Genomic DNA, 16,742 nt, shown 5'->3' on the forward strand with positions numbered 1-16,742 from the left:
CTTTGTCAATTTTCTCTCACTTCTGCATAAAGATTGTGACTCTTACTTTTCATTTATTTTTTTCCTTTCGCTTGTTTAATACTGCGTCATCATTCGCTGAGGTCTCAGGAAGTGGGCGGGGCAATGAGAATGAAATCCGATTGGTTGGAAAGGGGGCGTGGTGATGCAGACGAGGGGTCCTTGTGATTGGTGGGATGTGAAGTAGGCGTGGCGTCGTCAATTTAAAATTGCCTTCCGATTGGCTGTTGGAAAAGTGGACGTGGTCAGGCCCATTTCAGCTGCGCTCTGATTGGTCAGACTGAATTTGGGCAGAGGTAGGAGGCGGGCAAAGTGGCACTTAGGTTTTTGGAGTTTTCAGTCTTGAGATGAGCGTGGGTTGCTCTTCTGTCACTGCCATTGTCACGAGTCTTTGGTCGAGTGGTTAACGTCATTGCCTTTGACATGATGGGACTAGTGTTCGAGACCAGCCCTTGGGCTGTACTTTGTCAATTTTCTCTCACTTCTGCATAATAGATTGTGACTCTTATTTTTCATTTATTTTTTTCCTTTCGCTTGTTTAATACTGCTTTCATGATTCGCTGAGGTCTCAGGAGGTGGGCGGGGCAATGAGAATGAAATCCGATTGGTTGGAAAGGGGGCGGGCGTGGTGATGCAGACGAGGGGTCCTGTGATTGGTGGGATGTGAAGTAGGCGTGGCGTCGTCAATTTAAAATTGCCTTCCGATTGGCTGTTGGAAAAATGGACGTGGTCAGGCCCATTTCAGCTGCGCTCTGATTGGTCAGACTGACTTTGGGCAGCGGTAGGAGGCGGGCAAAGTGGCACTTAGGTTTTTGAAGGCAGTTTTCAGTCTTGAGGTGAGCATGGGTTGCTCTTCTGTCACTGCCGTAGTCACGAGTCTTTGGTCGAGTGGTTAACCTCATTGCCTCTGACACGATGGGACTAGTGTTCGAGACCAGCCCTTGGACTGTACTTTGTCAGTTTTCTCTCACTTCTGCGGCTGTGGCACTTTCAGTTCCATGATTTTTCCCTCATGCGGTGGCCTGTCACGTGGTACGCGAGTGTGCAAAGCGCCATTGGACGAGCAGGCGAGGAAGATTTGAATTGGCGGATGTGACGTCATGAATTGGGGCCGGCGTGTGCTCAAGGGAAGTTGTCATATACAGGTGCGACACGCGGGCGGTTTCTCAGCTAAGCTAGCATGCTAGTAAATGTTTGTCGTGCATTGGCGGTTCTCACGACGGACGCCTTGTTTGTTTCTTGCAGGATTCAAGGCGCCACCGACCGTGTGGCGGTTTCTCGGGTAAGCTAGTATGCTATCAAATGTTTGTCCTTCATTGCCGTTTCTCACGACGGACGCCTTGTTCGTTCGATGCAGGATTCAAGGCGAGTTATGAAATGCAGGCGCCACCGATCATGTGGCGGTTTCTCGGGTAAGCTAGTATGCTATCAAATGTTTGTCGTTCATTGCCGTTTCTCACGACGGACGCCTTGTTTGTTTGCAAGATTTTCACACTGGTCACGGCCACCGCAACTGTCGTTTTGGCGCTACAGTATTTCAAATCTCTTTGGCGTTTTGTTTCGTCAAATTAACAATGTTGCATTACATATAGTGTGCTATTTCCGTGTTATGCAAACTGATGACTGTTACGTCATGTTCAAATCTATTCCAAGATGGCGCCCGCCCGCAACAAACATTTGCAAGCGTGATTTTCTCCCGTTTTGGACGACTGTTCGATTCATGCCGCCATTTCTGAGTGAGTTGATGGATGATAAAATCAAAATGTTATAATTTGGATACTTTTGTCATTATTATAACTCATTACAATATACTGACAATTGTATACATATTTTAAGTATAAAACTGTAGTTGATATGTATAATTTTTGCAAAAATATCATGCCATTGCCACTCTACTCAATGTCTACAAGTGTTGCAATCATTTGTGTTTGTGTTTTGTAGCGCTCATAAAGGCCTCCCAGTCAGCACCCTTCTATACAAAGCAAGCAGGAGGCTCCTGAGCCATCTCAGTGATGTTGAGGATGCTGAGGAAGAGTAGTCCCAAATCAGGTGAAAGCCCGTTGGTGTAAAGTTTCAGCTGACTGTAAATGTGATCACTTTTACCAATTGCACCATTTGTACTTTTAAATTTTTTTTTGTATAAAACCAGTGAGCAGGGTGACGCCGGTGAGAAGTCACACCATTTGTACTGTTTGCCATTGTATGGCGTCTTTTGTCGTTTGTACTGTCCGCCATTGTATGGCGCCTTTTGTCGTTTGTACTGTCCGCCATTGTATGGCGCCTTTTGTCGTTTGTACTGTCCGCCATTGTATGGCGCCTTTTGTCGTTTGTACTGTCCGCCATTGTATGGCGCCTTTTGTCGTTTGTACTGTCCGCCATTGTATGGCGCCTTTTGTCGTTTGTACTGTCCGCCATTGTATGGCGCCTTTTGTCGTTTGTACTGTCCGCCATTGTATGGCGCCTTTTGTCGTTTGTACTGTCCGCCATTGTATGGCGCCTTTTTGTCGTTTGTACTGTCCGCCATTGTATGGCGCCTTTTGTCGTTTGTACTGTCCGCCATTGTATGGCGCCTTTTTGTCGTTTGTACTGTCCGCCATTGTATGGCGCCTTTTTGTCGTTTGTACTGTCCGCCATTGTATGGCGCCTTTTTGTCGTTTGTACTGTCCGCCATTGTATGGCGCCTTTTTGTCGTTTGTACTGTCCGCCATTGTATGGCGCCTTTTTGTCGTTTGTACTGTCCGCCATTGTATGGCGCCTTTTTGTCGTTTGTACTGTCCGCCATTGTATGGCGCCTTTTTGTCGTTTGTACTGTCCGCCATTGTATGGCGCCTTTTTGTCGTTTGTACTGTCCGCCATTGTATGGCGCCTTTTGTCGTTTGTACGTTTGTACTGCCCGCCATTGTATGGCGCCTTTTGTCGTTTGTACTGCCCGCCATTGTATGGCGCCTTTTTGTCGTTTGTACTGTCCGCCATTGTATGGCGCCTTTTGTCGTTTGTACGTTTGTACTGCCCGCCATTGTATGGCGCCTTTTGTCGTTTGTACTGCCCGCCATTGTATGGCGCCTTTTTGTCGTTTGTACTGCCCGCCATTGTATGGCGCCTTTTTGTCGTTTGTACTGCCCGCCATTGTATGGCGCCTTTTTGTCGTTTGTACTGTCCGCCATTGTATGGCGCCTTTTTGTCGTTTGTACTGTCCGCCATTGTATGGCGCCTTTTTGTCGTTTGTACTGTCCGCCATTGTATGGCGCCTTTTTGTCGTTTGTACTGTCCGCCATTGTATGGCGCCTTTTTGTCGTTTGTACTGTCCGCCATTGTATGGCGCCTTTTTGTCGTTTGTACTGTCCGCCATTGTATGGCGCCTTTTGTCGTTTGTACTGTCCGCCATTGTATGGCGCCTTTTGTCGTTTGTACTGTCCGCCATTGTATGGCGCCTTTTGTCGTTTGTACTGTCCGCCATTGTATGGCGCCTTTTGTCGTTTGTACGTTTGTACTGCCCGCCATTGTATGGCGCCTTTTGTCGTTTGTACTGCCCGCCATTGTATGGCGCCTTTTTGTCGTTTGTACTGCCCGCCATTGTATGGCGCCTTTTTGTCGTTTGTACTGCCCGCCATTGTATGGCGCCTTTTTGTCGTTTGTACTGTCCGCCATTGTATGGCGCCTTTTTGTCGTTTGTACTGTCCGCCATTGTATGGCGCCTTTTTGTCGTTTGTACTGTCCGCCATTGTATGGCGCCTTTTGTCGTTTGTACTGTCCGCCATTGTATGGCGCCTTTTGTCGTTTGTACTGTCCGCCAATGTATGGCGCCTTTTGTCGTTTGTACTGCCCGCCATTGTATGGCGCCTTTTGTCGTTTGTACGTTTGTACTGCCCGCCATTGTATGGCGCCTTTTTGTCGTTTGTACTGTCCGCCATTGTATGGCGCCTTTTGTCGTTTGTACGTTTGTACTGCCCGCCATTGTATGGCGCCTTTTGTCGTTTGTACTGCCCGCCATTGTATGGCGCCTTTTTGTCGTTTGTACTGCCCGCCATTGTATGGCGCCTTTTTGTCGTTTGTACTGCCCGCCATTGTATGGCGCCTTTTTGTCGTTTGTACTGTCCGCCATTGTATGGCGCCTTTTTGTCGTTTGTACTGTCCGCCATTGTATGGCGCCTTTTTGTCGTTTGTACTGTCCGCCATTGTATGGCGCCTTTTTGTCGTTTGTACTGTCCGCCATTGTATGGCGCCTTTTTGTCGTTGTACTGTCCGCCATTGTATGGCGCCTTTTGTCGTTTGTACTGTCCGCCATTGTATGGCGCCTTTTGTCGTTTGTACTGTCCGCCATTGTATGGCGCCTTTTGTCGTTTGTACGTTTGTACTGCCCGCCATTGTATGGCGCCTTTTGTCGTTTGTACGTTTGTACTGCCCGCCATTGTATGGCGCCTTTTGTCGTTTGTACGTTTGTACTGCCCGCCATTGTATGGCGCCTTTTGTCGTTTGTACTGCCCGCCATTGTATGGCGCCTTTTGTCGTTGTACTGTCCGCCATTGTATGGCGCCTTTTGTCGTTTGTACTGTCCGCCATTGTATGGCGCCTTTTGTCGTTTGTACTGTCCGCCATTGTATGGCGCCTTTTGTCGTTTGTACTGTCCGCCATTGTATGGCGCCTTTTGTCGTTTGTACTGTCCGCCATTGTATGGCGCCTTTTTGTCGTTTGTACTGTCCGCCATTGTATGGCGCCTTTTTGTCGTTTGTACTGTCCGCCATTGTATGGCGCCTTTTGTCGTTTGTACTGTCCGCCATTGTATGGCGCCTTTTGTCGTTTGTACTGTCCGCCATTGTATGGCGCCTTTTGTCGTTTGTACTGTCCGCCATTGTATGGCGCCTTTTGTCGTTTGTACTGTCCGCCATTGTATGGCGCCTTTTGTCGTTTGTACTGTCCGCCATTGTATGGCGCCTTTTTGTCGTTTGTACTGTCCGCCATTGTATGGCGCCTTTTTGTCGTTTGTACTGTCCGCCATTGTATGGCGCCTTTTTGTCGTTTGTACTGTCCGCCATTGTATGGCGCCTTTTTGTCGTTTGTACTGTCCGCCATTGTATGGCGCCTTTTTGTCGTTTGTACTGTCCGCCATTGTATGGCGCCTTTTGTCGTTTGTACTGTCCGCCATTGTATGGCGCCTTTTGTCGTTTGTACTGTCCGCCATTGTATGGCGCCTTTTGTCGTTTGTACTGTCCGCCATTGTATGGCGCCTTTTGTCGTTTGTACTGTCCGCCATTGTATGGCGCCTTTTGTCGTTTGTACTGTCCGCCATTGTATGGCGCCTTTTTGTCGTTTGTACTGTCCGCCATTGTATGGCGCCTTTTTGTCGTTTGTACTGTCCGCCATTGTATGGCGCCTTTTTGTCGTTTGTACTGTCCGCCATTGTATGGCGCCTTTTTGTCGTTTGTACTGTCCGCCATTGTATGGCGCCTTTTTGTCGTTTGTACTGTCCGCCATTGTATGGCGCCTTTTTGTCGTTTGTACTGTCCGCCATTGTATGGCGCCTTTTTGTCGTTTGTACTGTCCGCCATTGTATGGCGCCTTTTTGTCGTTTGTACTGTCCGCCATTGTATGGCGCCTTTTTGTCGTTTGTACTGTCCGCCATTGTATGGCGCCTTTTTGTCGTTTGTACTGTCCGCCATTGTATGGCGCCTTTTTGTCGTTTGTACTGTCCGCCATTGTATGGCGCCTTTTTGTCGTTTGTACTGTCCGCCATTGTATGGCGCCTTTTTGTCGTTTGTACTGTCCGCCATTGTATGGCGCCTTTTTGTCGTTTGTACTGTCCGCCATTGTATGGCGCCTTTTTGTCGTTTGTACTGTCCGCCATTGTATGGCGCCTTTTTGGTCGTTTGTACTGTCCGCCATTGTATGGCGCCTTTTTGTCGTTTGTACTGTCCGCCATTGTATGGCGCCTTTTTGTCGTTTGTACTGTCCGCCATTGTATGGCGCCTTTTTGTCGTTTGTACTGTCCGCCATTGTATGGCGCCTTTTGTCGTTTGTACTGTCCGCCATTGTATGGCGCCTTTTGTCGTTTGTACGTTTGTACTGCCCGCCATTGTATGGCGCCTTTTGTCGTTTGTACTGCCCGCCATTGTATGGCGCCTTTTTGTCGTTTGTACTGTCCGCCATTGTATGGCGCCTTTTGTCGTTTGTACTGTCCGCCATTGTATGGCGCCTTTTGTCGTTTGTACTGTCCGCCATTGTATGGCGCCTTTTTGTCGTTTGTACTGTCCGCCATTGTATGGCGCCTTTTGTCGTTTGTACTGTCCGCCATTGTATGGCGCCTTTTTGTCGTTTGTACTGTCCGCCATTGTATGGCGCCTTTTTGTCGTTTGTACTGTCCGCCATTGTATGGCGCCTTTTTGTCGTTTGTACTGTCCGCCATTGTATGGCGCCTTTTTGTCGTTTGTACTGTCCGCCATTGTATGGCGCCTTTTTGTCGTTTGTACTGTCCGCCATTGTATGGCGCCTTTTTGTCGTTTGTACTGTCCGCCATTGTATGGCGCCTTTTGTCGTTTGTACTGTCCGCCATTGTATGGCGCCTTTTTGTCGTTTGTACTGTCCGCCATTGTATGGCGTGTATCGTAGTTTGTACCGCTACAATATAAAATGGAGTGCGAAAAACGCAGTGCGATAAACGCAGTGCGATAAACGCAGTGCGATAAACGCAGTGCGATAAACGCAGTGCGATAAACGCAGTGCGATAAACGCAGTGCTGCCATGCAATGCAATCGTAGTTTGTATCGTGTGCATCGTAGTTTGCACTGTAGTTTGTATCGCGTGCACCGCAGTTTGTATCGCGTGCACCGTAGTTTGTATCGCTGCGATAAACGCAGTGCGATAAACGCAGTGCGATAAACGCAGTGCGATAAACGCAGTGCGATAAACGCAGTGCGATAAACGCAGTGCGATAAACGCAGTGCGATAAACGCAGTGCTGCCATGCAATGCAATCGTAGTTTGTGTCGCGTGCACCGTAGTTTGTATCGATACAATATAAAATGCAGTGCGATAATGGTAGTTTGTATCGCGTGCACCGTAGTTTGTATCGATACAAACTACGGTGCACGTGATACAAACTACCATTATCGCACTGCATTTTATATTGTATCGATACAAACTACGGTGCACCGTAGTTTGTATCGATACAAACTACAGTGCACGCGATACAAACTACGGTGCACGTGATACAAACTACCATTATCGCACTGCATTTTATATTGTATCGATACAAACTACGGTGCACGCGATACAAACTACGTTACGTAGTTTGTATCGTGTGCACCGTAGTTTGTATCGATACAAACTACGGTGCACGCGATACAAACTACGGTGCACGCGATACAAACTACGGTGCACGTGATACAAACTACCATTATTGCACTGCATTTTATATTGTATCGATACAAACTACGGTGCACGCGATACAAACTACATGTTACGTAGTTTGTATCGTGTGCACCGTAGTTTGTATCGTAGTTTGTATCGATACAAACTACGGTGCACGCGATACAAACTACGGTGCACGTGATACAAACTACCATTATTGCACTGCATTTTATATTGTATCGATACAAACTACGGTGCACGCGATACAAACTACATGTTACGTAGTTTGTATCGTGTGCACCGTAGTTTGTATCGTAGTTTGTATCGATACAAACTACGGTGCACGCGATACAAACTACGGTGCACGTGATACAAACTACCATTATTGCACTGCATTTTATATTGTATCGATACAAACTACGGTGCACGCGATACAAACTACATGTTACGTAGTTTGTATCGTGTGCACCGTAGTTTGTATCGTAGTTTGTATCGATACAAACTACGGTGCACGCGATACAAACTACGGTGCACGTGATACAAACTACCATTATCGCACTGCATTTTATATTGCATCGATACAAACTACGGTGCACGCGATACAAACTACGATACATACAATGCAATACAATACAAACACTACATACAATACATACAGTACAAACAAAACAATACATACAACACATACAATACATACAGTACAAACAAAATACATACAACACATACAATACATACAGTACAAACAAAACCATACAACACATACAATACATACAGTACAAAACAATACATACATACAATACATACAGTACAAAACATTAGATACAATACATACAGTACAAAACATTAGATACAATACATACAGTACAAAACATTAGATACAATACATACAGTACAAAACATTAGATACAATACAAACAATACAAAAAAAACAATGCAGTATAAACAATACAACACATACAATACAAATACCATACAGTACAATATAATACATCCAATACAAATACCATACAGTACAATACCATACAATACAACGCAAACAATACAATACATACAATACATACAATACAATGCATACAAGACATACAAGACATACAATACAATGCATACAAGACATACAATACAATGCATACAAGACATACAATACAATGCATACAAGACATACAAGACATACAATACAATGCATACAATACAATACATACAATACATATTCCTCCCCCGGTTGGGCGTCCGGGCCAGGCTGGCGGCCAACCCAGCTCGCCCGGCCGTGCCTTCCATTCTTCTGGCGAACGTTCGATCGCTGGACATCAGCATGCCTGCTGAGATCTACGGACCGGACAGTGCGTATCTGCTGTGCATCTGGAGCGGCTGGCGTGCTATCGGGCGGACCAGGCCATTGTACGAGGGGGAACATCGCGAGGAGGTGACGAAATGGGACTCTGTTGTGGGATGCAAGCACTGCTCGCCACTGGCTGGTTTGTGATCTCCGGGCTGTTGGGGTCCTGAACTCTCTCCCCCGTTGTTTACTTGTATGTTAATCGTGTGCCGTGTCTCGTCACCGTGGGATAGGGGAAACGAAATTTCGATTTCTTTGTGTGTCTTAGCATGAAGGCATTGACAATAAAGCTGACTCTGACTCTCTGACTCTGACAATGCATACAATACATACAATGCAATACATACAGTACATACAATGCAATACATACAGTACAAACACTACAATACATACAGTACAAACAGTACAGTACAAACACTACACTACATACACTACACTACACTACACTACATACACTACACTACACACACTACACTACACACAGTACATAAGTACATACAGCACAGCACAGTACATACAGCACAATACACACAGTACAGCACAATACACACAGTACAGCACAGCACAATACACACAGTACAGCACAGCACAATACACACAATACAGCACAGCACAATACACACAATACACAATACAGCACAGCACAATACACACAATACACACAATACAGCACAGCACAATACACACAATACAGCACAGCACAATACAGCACAGCACAACACAATACACACAATACAGCACAGCACAACACAATACACACAATACAGCACAGCACAACACAATGCACACAATACAGCACAGCACAATACACACAATACAGCACAGCACAATGCACAGCACAACACAGTACACTACACACAGTACACTACACACAGTACACTACACACAGTACACTACACACAGTACACTACACACAGTACACACAGTACAATACCATACCGTACAAATACCATACCGTACAAATACCATACCATACAATGCAATACATGCAATACAAACACTACAATACAAACAATTGATTGATAGAACTTTATTCCACAACAGGGAAATTTACTTGTCACAGCAGCGTACGAGAGTGCAAGAATACAAGGGACAAGTGCCAAATGTAAAAATGGATAAATAAGAGAGCCCCCTAGTGGCCTTGCCCCAGGCAGTTGCCTGGTCTGGCTAATGGTAAAGCACAGCTCTGCGTCAGGGAGTTCGATGGTGTGACTTCTCACCGGCGTCACCCTGCTCACTGGTTTCATCCAAAAAAAACTTGAAAAGTACAAATGGTGCAATTGGTAAAAGTGATCACATTTACAGTCAGCTGAAACTTTACAATACACACAAAATGTCAAACTCATTTTTTTCACGGGCCGCATTGTCGTCATAGCTTCTTTCGGAGGGCCATTATGACAGTCAACCCAAATAAATGTATGAGCACCTCATATTATATACAGTAAAAGCTTCTAAACAAACTGACAACTCGTTTTCAAATCAGACGAGTAAAAACTGGTCAAATATTTAAAAAAGAAGAAGATATTATTAAAAGTGACGACAATTTGCAATTCTAGTAATGACACACGAATTTAATGCACAATTTGTCTTCGCGGGCCACATAAAATGTGGCGGGCCGTATCTGGCCCCCGGGCCTTGAGTTTGACACCTGTGCTTTACACCAACGGGCTTTCACCTGATTTGGGACTACTCTTCCTCAGCATCCTCAACATCACTGAGATGGCTCAGGAGCCTCCTGCTTGCTTTGTATGGAAGGGTGCTGACTGGGAGGCCTTTATGAGCGCTACAAAACACAAACACAAATTATTGCAACACTTGTAGACATTGAGTAGCATGGCAATGGCATGATATTTTTGCAACAATTATACATATCAACTACAGTTTTATATTCAAAATATGTATACAATTATCAGTATATTGTAATGAGTTATAATAATGACAAAAGTATCCAAATTATAATATTTTAAATTTATCATCCATCAACTCACTCAAAAATGGCGGCATGAATCGAGCAGTCGTCCAAAACGGGAGAAAATCACGCTTGCAAATGTTTGTTGCGGGCGGGCGCCATCTTGGAATAGATTTGAACATGACGTAACAGTCATCAGTTTGCATAACACGGAAATAGCACACTATATGTAATGCAACATTGTTAATTTGACGAAACAAAACGCCAAAGAGATTTGAAATACTGTAGCGCCAAAACGACAGTTGCGGTGGCCGTGACCAGTGTGAAAATCTTGCAAACAAACAAGGCGTCCGTCGTGAGAAACGGCAATGAACGACAAACATTTGATAGCATACTAGCTTACCCGAGAAACCGCCACATGATCGGTGGCGCCTGCATTTCATAACTCGCCTTGAATCCTGCATCGAACGAACAAGGCGTCCGTCGTGAGAAACGGCAATGAACGACAAACATTTGATAGCATACTAGCTTACCCGAGAAACCGCCACACGATCGGTGGCGCCTGCATTTGATAACTCGCCTTGAATCCTGCATAAAACAAACAAGGCGTCCGTCGTGAGAAACGGCAATGAAGGACAAACATTTGATAGCATACTAGCTTACCCGAGAAACCGCCACACGGTCGGTGGCGCCTTGAATCCTGCAAGAAACAAACAAGGCGTCCGTCGTGAGAACCGCCAATGCACGACAAACATTTACTAGCATGCTAGCTTAGCTGAGAAACCGCCCGCGTGTCGCACCTGTATATGACAACTTCCCTTGAGCACACGCCGGCCCCAATTCATGACGTCACATCCGCCAATTCAAATCTTCCTCGCCTGCTCGTCCAATGGCGCTTTGCACACTCGCGTACCACGTGACAGGCCACCGCATGAGGGAAAAATCATGGAACTGAAAGTGCCACAGCCGCAGAAGTGAGAGAAAACTGACAAAGTACAGTCCAAGGGCTGGTCTCGAACACTAGTCCCATCGTGTCAGAGGCAATGAGGTTAACCACTCGACCAAAGACTCGTGACTACGGCAGTGACAGAAGAGCAACCCATGCTCACCTCAAGACTGAAAACTGCCTTCAAAAACCTAAGTGCCACTTTGCCCGCCTCCTACCGCTGCCCAAAGTCAGTCTGACCAATCAGAGCGCAGCTGAAATGGGCCTGACCACGTCCATTTTTCCAACAGCCAATCGGAAGGCAATTCTAAATTGACGACGCCACGCCTACTTCAAATCCCACCAATCACAAGGTCTGCATCACCACGCCCCCTTTCCAACCAATCGGATTTCATTCTCATTGCCCCGCCCACTTCCTGAGACCTCAGCGAATCATGACGCAATATTAAACAAGCGAAAAAAAATAAATGAAAAGTAAGAGTCACAATCTTTATGCAGAAGTGAGAGAAAATTGACAAAGTACAGCCCAAGGGCTGGTCTCGAACACTATTCCCATCGTGTCAGAGGCAATGACGTTAACCACTCGACCAAAGACTCGTGACTATGGCAGTCACTGTAGTTTACTTTATACAGATAAACGCGGTTCAGAATTTGGGAATCGCGTTAACCTTGAAAACACATTGTATAGAAAGGCTTGGTGTTTTTTTTTAGAAAGGTATGTGTTTAGGCAGCCGAAAAGGTTCTTTGTTATGTTGATTTAGGTCAGGCATGTTGTTGGGATGCTGAAGGGGTCAGTTTGCTTTAGTGATGTGCATTCCAGTTCTTTTTAAGTGAACTGGATCTTTAGAATCAGTTCAATCAAAAGATTCGTTCAAACGAATTGTTCAACGAATCGTAACCCCCCCCACACACACACACACTAAAATACTGCGGCCCTTGGGTCCATTTTACTGCTATTTTGTTCGTCTGCGTGCCATGCTGGCAACCAGTTCATGGTGTCCCCCCTACTGCCAGATGTCAGCTGGGATGGGCTCCAGCACCACCACCATGAGCCTTGTGAGGATAAGCGGTTTGGAAAATTGATGGCTGGATAATTAAAACCTTATTCTTAAAACAGAGTCATGCACTTTTCTTATCTTCCCTGTCTGTAGCCTCTGGGGGGAAAATCTCAGACTGCCGCAGTCAGGAAGCACATCTGTCCGTAAAACTTTCATGGATATAAGCCTAAAACAAACGGAGGGCAAAAGGATTCAACAAAAGGAGCGCCCTTAGCAGGAATATTCAAAGAAGCTCATCTGACATGCTGACCCCCCCCAAAAGAAAAAGCTGCAAAGAAGACGATCTTCCCTGTTTTAGTATGTGGCTTGCCGGCTGCAGGCTTTCCTTTGGAGTCAAATAATTGCTTTTAATGCATTCTCATTGTTTTTGTTCCTGCTGTTATAAAGAATGGCTGATGGCCACAAAACACCCCCGAGCTATTCAATACAACTGTGACACATATGCTGTCTTTCTGTACAAATTGTGTCAATAGACAGAGAAAATAGACCACATTTTGGTGAGCTAAATCAATATGGTGTGGAGGGGAACCTTTAAGTCTAAGGCCCTTGTCAAGGTCTTGACTGAGGCATCACACTGTGTTCCAAATATTGAATACACGGAGGTATTTTTTAATACCAAGCCGTTTTTAACCACTAGCAGCTGAGTGTCAGTGTTTGTCACCGATGTTTACCGACTAGGCTCCACACAGCCACAGTAAGTGTTGACTAGGGAGAGAGAGATGGGAGAAGGGGCTTAATGGCGAGTGAGAGCGAGGAGAAGCCACTTTAAGTGTCCAACAGCAAGGGGATGCTTGGGTAATAGTGGTTTCTGTGGCGACAAAGCGAACAGCAAATATACTGAGAAGGACAGAGACACAGTATGTGCTTTTGGGAGCACAAGTCGGGAATCTGCTTGAACAAATACCACCCTGAAAACTATATTAAGACACAGTCACAGTGTTGGCCTCACAATCTGTTTGCGCGTGAGCATATGTGTGGTTTCATATGCAACAGGATTTGGGATTTTATATTCACAACCTCACATGCAGATAAAAATAGGCGAGCCAGAATAGTGGAGGGACTGAATAATAATGTACCTTGCTGGCAGCCATTCAAATGTACACTTTGTCACTGTCCTACCAGCTTTATGCGCAACACCGGCAGCAACGATTTTTGCTTCTTAATGAATTCCTATTGTAAATAGAGATCAGTTTAAAGATATTAATAAAAATTTGATCTATCTTTAAACCTGTCGCCGTGCTCTCTTGCTGTTCTGATTAATGTGCATGTACGTGTGTGTGTGTGTGTGTGTGTATAATTGATGATTTTATGATTATATATAGTGTCCAACCTAAAGAAGTTCGCCAATGCAAAATGTGTTAATTTTTTGTGCAAATGTGTGCGTGCTAATTTTACTAGTCCTCTTTCATTAAATCAGTTTATTCTCTCATTTTGAAAGGTTAGCTAAAGTAGAGGTTGAGTTTGACTCCAGGAATTTAATGTAACTCAATGTACTTTGACAAGAAGGACACAAACTGTGTGTGCGTGTGTGTGTGCGTGCGTTTGTGTCTGCGCGTGTGTGTGTCAGCGTTATCTCTGCCTCATTCAAGTCATGCGACAGGTCAGACACCCCATTGTCACTTGAGGCTTTCAGGGGCTGACTGGAGATGGGCTGTCATCCAGTCCAATTATACAGAGAAGAATAGGCATTGTTGCGCACCGGGGATTGGTTCAAGACCCAAAAGAACAGCCGTGAGGACAGTACAGTCGTCTAGGGCCTCTGGCTCTGAGTCACATGTTTGGAATCAAGCAACTCCAATTTATTGGTGATAACTAAAATCCAGGATGTAATGTGGTGCTTCTAACTCTGGCTGCCATACTGAGTTATATATGAGAGTTTGGTGGAGATACTATCTGGGAGATGGTAAAATGCACTGGGGCTGACATGAACATCCTCATTTGAAAGCCTACTGCATTCTCCTAGCTGCTGCTTGAGCTCTTCCTGTGTAGAAAGGTCCTTTTCTCGTCAAATGGATGTCAAGAAGCACCACTTACCTCAAAGCACTCACGGGGAACTGCTTCGATTTATTTAATACCAGCCTGCCACTGCGCTCACATTGTGTCTTCTGCCATGTTAGTCATTGTTAGAATGATACAAACCGCAGGAAGGAGCAACACGAATTAAACCTGTCGACAGGCTGAACGAATCAACACGAGTTTTCTATTTCGGTCTCGGGTGTTAATGAATTACATTATCTAGATGGTGAATGATTAAGAAGACGCAGCAAAAGGCCCTCCTCATCCGTCATGTCATTAAGTTTGTCACATGTCTCTTTGTTTATTGTCAAGAGTTGTGACAGCTCAAGATGGCGGAAATCTTAGTTGAGATAATCCTATCTTAGACAGGCCTCCAGTGTCCTCAGTGCTCATTCCAACTCACTGATGCGGAACGCGCGTGGCTTAGGTGAGGAAAAGGGATTTGCTCCTGTGTGCTGTTTCCGACTGGGGCCACACGCACGCGCACGCCATCAATCTCCTAATCTGCTACATCAACCAAGTTGTTTTGAAAGTGACAAATTCAACGATAATGAATTGTTAGTACACACAGCGTGTTTAAGTGAAAGAATACGTCTGCGTTTCCTATCATTTCCTTAGCCTTCAAGGTCAGTCTAAATGTTCATTAACAGCCGAGGATGCTCTTGTAATTACTTTGTCGTATCCATTCCAGCTGATTCTAAGTGGAAAGACGGACAAGTTGCAGTCAATCAAAGAGTAATTGTGAATGGAGCAGTCAAGTCAACTATGTGAAGGACTACACTAGCAACGGTGCAACGACACAGCACAAATTGGAGTCTTTACATTTCAGGATTACATTTTGGGGACTTGATTTTAACTGTTATGTTAACATTTTCACAGTTGAATGGCGTCCACACTAAGTGTTATTTCACACATCGTTATGTTAGATTAACTCTGTAGAGTTAAACTCCGCCTTCACACCTGCACTCCACTTTGAGAGGGATGAGTCAGCGCCATTTTCCTCTTTGCTTATTAAACACTGATATTCAAACAAAAAATGTCAAGCCCATGAGGTTATTTTCACTCCTAGAAACTGTGGTCAACAGTGATATGCTTGAAATGATCTCTTCAAGTGAGGCAAACTTGATTGTCGTGAATATAATGTTGGACATAATGTTTGCAGTGAAATGAATAAGGACATTCCAATTTTTTGCTGCACAACCGATGTACTTTTGATCACATTTTGCTCTTTGCAGAGACTTTTGATGATTATTATGCAATTTGAGTTGTTACTGACTTTGGACTCAGGGACTGGAGATCTCATTCCAGTCAAACTAACACTGTCCAAGAGGGAAAACAAATGTGTCTAGGAAGAGTTACTTGTCTACTCCTGTAGTGTTATCTCGGCATAGTAATTTAAATAAATACTTTCTCTCTCAGAGTATTTATCTATTGCAAAAGTGTTGATTTAACTCTAGAGAATGTGGAGCGCTATAAACTCTGAAACTGGTTCAACAAAAAATGCACACTGGACTTTTTGCTGGGGGCTGTTTTAAAAATTGTTCACCCAAAAACAAAGAAAATGACGATGTTTAAATCTGTAAGGTGATCTTATTTATTTATTTATTTATTTACATCTCCCAAATTATTTGTAAGAATAAGCTCTCGCTTGCGGTTGCACCCCCAACCCCGTTTAGCCTTTGTAATGCACACATAAAGATGTCTCTTTACACACATGAAATGGGAAGAGGTGGTGGGGGGTGGGTGTGAGGGTGAGTGTCACTATGGGAACAAGGAGGCAAGATTCTAAAAGCTACCTCTTGATGAGAGAGTTAGGACAACAACAAAGCAGCAGAACACACAACTAACTGGTTCTGTTTCCAAAACCATCCCAGAATGTGTGCGCTCACATTTCAACTCATTTTCAGTTTTTGTTGGTCCTGTTGTGTGTGTTGTGTGTGTGTGTGTGTGTGTCATCCAGTGAACATCTGTATCTCTGTGTGTGTTTTTGTGCAATATGAATCCCTTTAATAGGGCTAATCTATTTTAATCTCACCTGCCACTGTTACCGTACAATGATGAATGTAATCCTAAATGAGTCAAGACGCAGAGAAATGCCTGTGGGAGACAGAGGAGGGGG

At 44.8% G+C, this 16,742-nt stretch overlaps 1 protein-coding gene and 2 long non-coding RNA genes across 5 annotated transcripts; 2 read left to right on the forward strand and 1 right to left on the reverse strand.

The window, feature by feature from the left end:
* Positions 1–1,697: 1,697 nt before the first annotated feature.
* On the forward strand, positions 1,698–2,200 carry LOC119124711. 2 transcript variants are annotated; one of them, XR_005098318.1, is made up of 3 exons: positions 1,698–1,754; positions 1,960–2,067; positions 2,168–2,200. It is a non-coding gene; the product is annotated as an uncharacterized LOC119124711 (long non-coding RNA). The 2 variants fall into 2 exon arrangements; XR_005098319.1 differs by having other exon boundaries at positions 2,172–2,197.
* A 5,149-nt stretch (positions 2,201–7,349) lies between these two features.
* Positions 7,350–9,544, forward strand: LOC119123924 (dynein heavy chain-like; the record flags this gene model as incomplete). The annotated part of the gene is given in 5 exon segments (XM_037253321.1): positions 7,350–7,412; positions 7,695–7,935; positions 7,938–7,984; positions 9,229–9,335; positions 9,433–9,544. Coding segments are annotated over 5 exon segments (570 nt in total), but the record flags the coding sequence as incomplete, so codon positions are not given.
* A 165-nt stretch (positions 9,545–9,709) lies between these two features.
* Positions 9,710–11,295, reverse strand: LOC119124499. 2 transcript variants are annotated; one of them, XR_005098287.1, is made up of 3 exons: positions 11,267–11,295; positions 10,370–10,477; positions 9,710–9,951 (listed from the first exon to the last, which is right to left on the reverse strand). It is a non-coding gene; the product is annotated as an uncharacterized LOC119124499 (long non-coding RNA). The 2 variants fall into 2 exon arrangements; XR_005098288.1 differs by lacking the exon at positions 11,267–11,295 and adding an exon at positions 10,683–10,736.
* Between the last annotated feature and the right edge of the window lie 5,447 nt (positions 11,296–16,742).

This window comes from Syngnathus acus, chromosome 6 (genome assembly GCF_901709675.1).
Source record: "Syngnathus acus chromosome 6, fSynAcu1.2, whole genome shotgun sequence".
In the NCBI taxonomy this organism is placed as follows: Eukaryota; Metazoa; Chordata; class Actinopteri; order Syngnathiformes; family Syngnathidae; genus Syngnathus; species Syngnathus acus.